Source organism: Dendrobium catenatum, unplaced genomic scaffold (assembly GCF_001605985.2).
Source record: "Dendrobium catenatum unplaced genomic scaffold, ASM160598v2 fragScaff_scaffold_981, whole genome shotgun sequence".
In the NCBI taxonomy this organism is placed as follows: Eukaryota; Viridiplantae; Streptophyta; class Magnoliopsida; order Asparagales; family Orchidaceae; genus Dendrobium; species Dendrobium catenatum.
This window is the reverse complement of record NW_021319443.1, coordinates 327,678-330,085: the sequence shown is the minus strand read 5'-3', so window position 1 is coordinate 330,085 and position 2,408 is coordinate 327,678. Positions and strand designations below refer to the sequence as shown.

At 35.2% G+C, this 2,408-nt stretch overlaps 1 protein-coding gene across 1 annotated transcript; it reads left to right on the top strand.

The window, feature by feature from the left end:
• The first annotated feature begins 592 nt into the window (after positions 1-592).
• LOC110100619 lies at positions 593-1,312 on the top strand. The gene has a single exon (XM_020828208.2). The coding sequence runs from the start codon at positions 593-595 to the stop codon at positions 1,310-1,312; it is 720 nt and encodes a 239-aa protein (XP_020683867.2).
• Positions 1,313-2,408: the final 1,096 nt, after the last annotated feature.

Genomic DNA, 2,408 nt, shown 5'->3' with positions numbered 1-2,408 from the left:
ATGCTATGCTTGAGAGGATAATGATATGAGTTTTTCCAAAGGTAGGGGTAAGAGAGGTAGAAAACCTAGAAACATTATTTTGCAACCTCCTAGGGCTACACGCTCACATACTGCTCATTAATTTAGTTTTCCTATGTTTAATACGATCATCTGGAATGTGCGGGGGATTGGGTGTCCTTCCTCCAAGCTTAGGGTTAAAAATCTTTGTCGTATTCATAATATTTCAGTGCTAGTCCTGCTTGAACCTCTTATTTCTATGGATAAACTGTTTAATACCGCTAATACTTTGGGCTTTAAGCATGCTTTTGCTAATGTTTCTAATAAAATCTGAGTTTTCTGGAAAGAATTTGTGAGGATTGATTTTATTGGGGACTTCTCCCAAGTGATTCATTGTAATATTGAATCTTCCAATTTTCAATGTGTTGCTTCTTTTGTTTATGCTGCTACTTCTTGTTCTTTGAGAAAAAATTTGTGGGATCAACTTGTTAATTTTCACAGTATCTGTACTTTACCTTGGTTAGTTGGAGGGGATTTTAATACTATTGTTAACCCCTCTGAGCGTGTTGGGGGTTTGCATCCTAATTTTCGTTTTATGGAAGATTTTAATGATATGATCATGAATTGTAATCTTATTGATATAGGTTTTTCTAGTAATAATTTTACTTGGAACCGGGCGGGGCAATCTCAACGGTTAGACAGAGTTCTGTTCAATAACGATTGGGTTAATGTTTTCAATGCTACTAAGGTTGTGCATTTAAGTCGTACTCTATTTGACCATTCGCCTTTGCTTATTAATGTCAATCTTAATTCTGCTAGCTCTAATTCTCATTTTAGATTCCAGAATATGTGGTTAGCTCATGATTCGTTTATTAATGTTATTCAAAATAACTGGTCTGCGCCTGTGTTCCCGGATGATTCTATTTATGGCATGCGTCGTCTTTGGGCTAAGCTTAAAAGGCTCAAGGTGGTTTTGAATTGGTGGAACAAGAATGTGTTTAAAAATATTTTTTCTAATATTAAGGAGGCGGAGGAGAAAATTAATGTTCTCGAGGCCTATTGCCAGAATGACCCCACGTATGTTAATTTTGCGGTTCTTAAGGAGGCCAAATTGGTCCTCACTAACCTTCAATGTCAGGAAGAGACTTATTGGAAGCAGAAGGCTGCTATTAAATTCCTGGCGGAAGGGGATAATAACACTAGTTATTTTCATGCTTTGGTTAACAAGAAGCGTGCTATTTATGATATTTATAAAATTGATCGTGGTGATGGTACTTTTACTGATAATGGGGATGAGATTGCTAACTGCTGTTAACTTTTTTCATAATCATCTCAATAAAAATTTTTGTTCTACCCCTATTGTTGATCATTCTTTTATTCCTTGTATTGTGAGTCAAGAGGAGAATGGTAGTCTTTGTTGTGCTCCTCCTTTGGAGGAGGTGAAACATACTTTATTTGAAATGAATGCTGATTCTGTGGCTGGGCCGGATGGTTTTACGGTTAAGTTTTTTCAACACTTATGGCAGGTTATTTCTGATGATGTTTATGATGCTGTTCTGGATTTTTTTAATGGGAATCTATTTCCCAAGTTTTTCACTTCTACCTATATTGTTTTGATTCCTAAAAGTAATAATGTTAATACTTGGAATGACTTTAGGCCCATTAGTTTATGTACGGTTTTTTACAAATTAATTTCTAAGATTTTGGTTAACCGTCTCTCTGTCCTTCTTCCCAAACTTATTTCTCCCAATCAAATGGGATTTGTTAAAGGTCGAGCGATTGTGGACAATATTTTGATCGCGCAAGAATTTTGTCAAGACTTGGATATTAAGACTAGAGGGAGAAATATGATTTTGAAACTTGATATTGCTAAAGCGTATGATAACATTAATTGGTGTTTTATTTATAAAATGTTGGAATTTTTTGGCTTTGATGTTAAGTTTATCTCCCTTATTAGTCTTTGTATTGAAAGTCCCTTCTTCTCCATTATTTTGAATGGCAAGTGTCATGGGTTTTTTAAATCCTCCCATGGTCTGCGGCAAGGGGATCCTATTTCTCCGGCTATTTTTATTCTTGCTGTGGATTATCTGTCTAGGGGGTTATCTGATTTGTTCTGTAAGTCTCATAGTATGTTTTTTAGAACTTTGGGTGGTATCAATATCTCTCATTTATGTTTTGCTGACGATTTCATTATTTTCATGAATGCTTCTAAAAATAAGGTTTCTAAAGTGTTGAGATTTTTTGAGCAATTTGAAGCGGCGAGTGGTCTTATATTTAATAAAGCCAAAAGTGAGTTTGTGATTTCTAAGAACGTGAATCATAATAGAGTGATGGATATTAAGAACCTCTTGGGTTTCTCTCAAGTTATCCTGCCTTTAAAGTATTTAGGTATTCCGTTGTTCAAAGGTAGA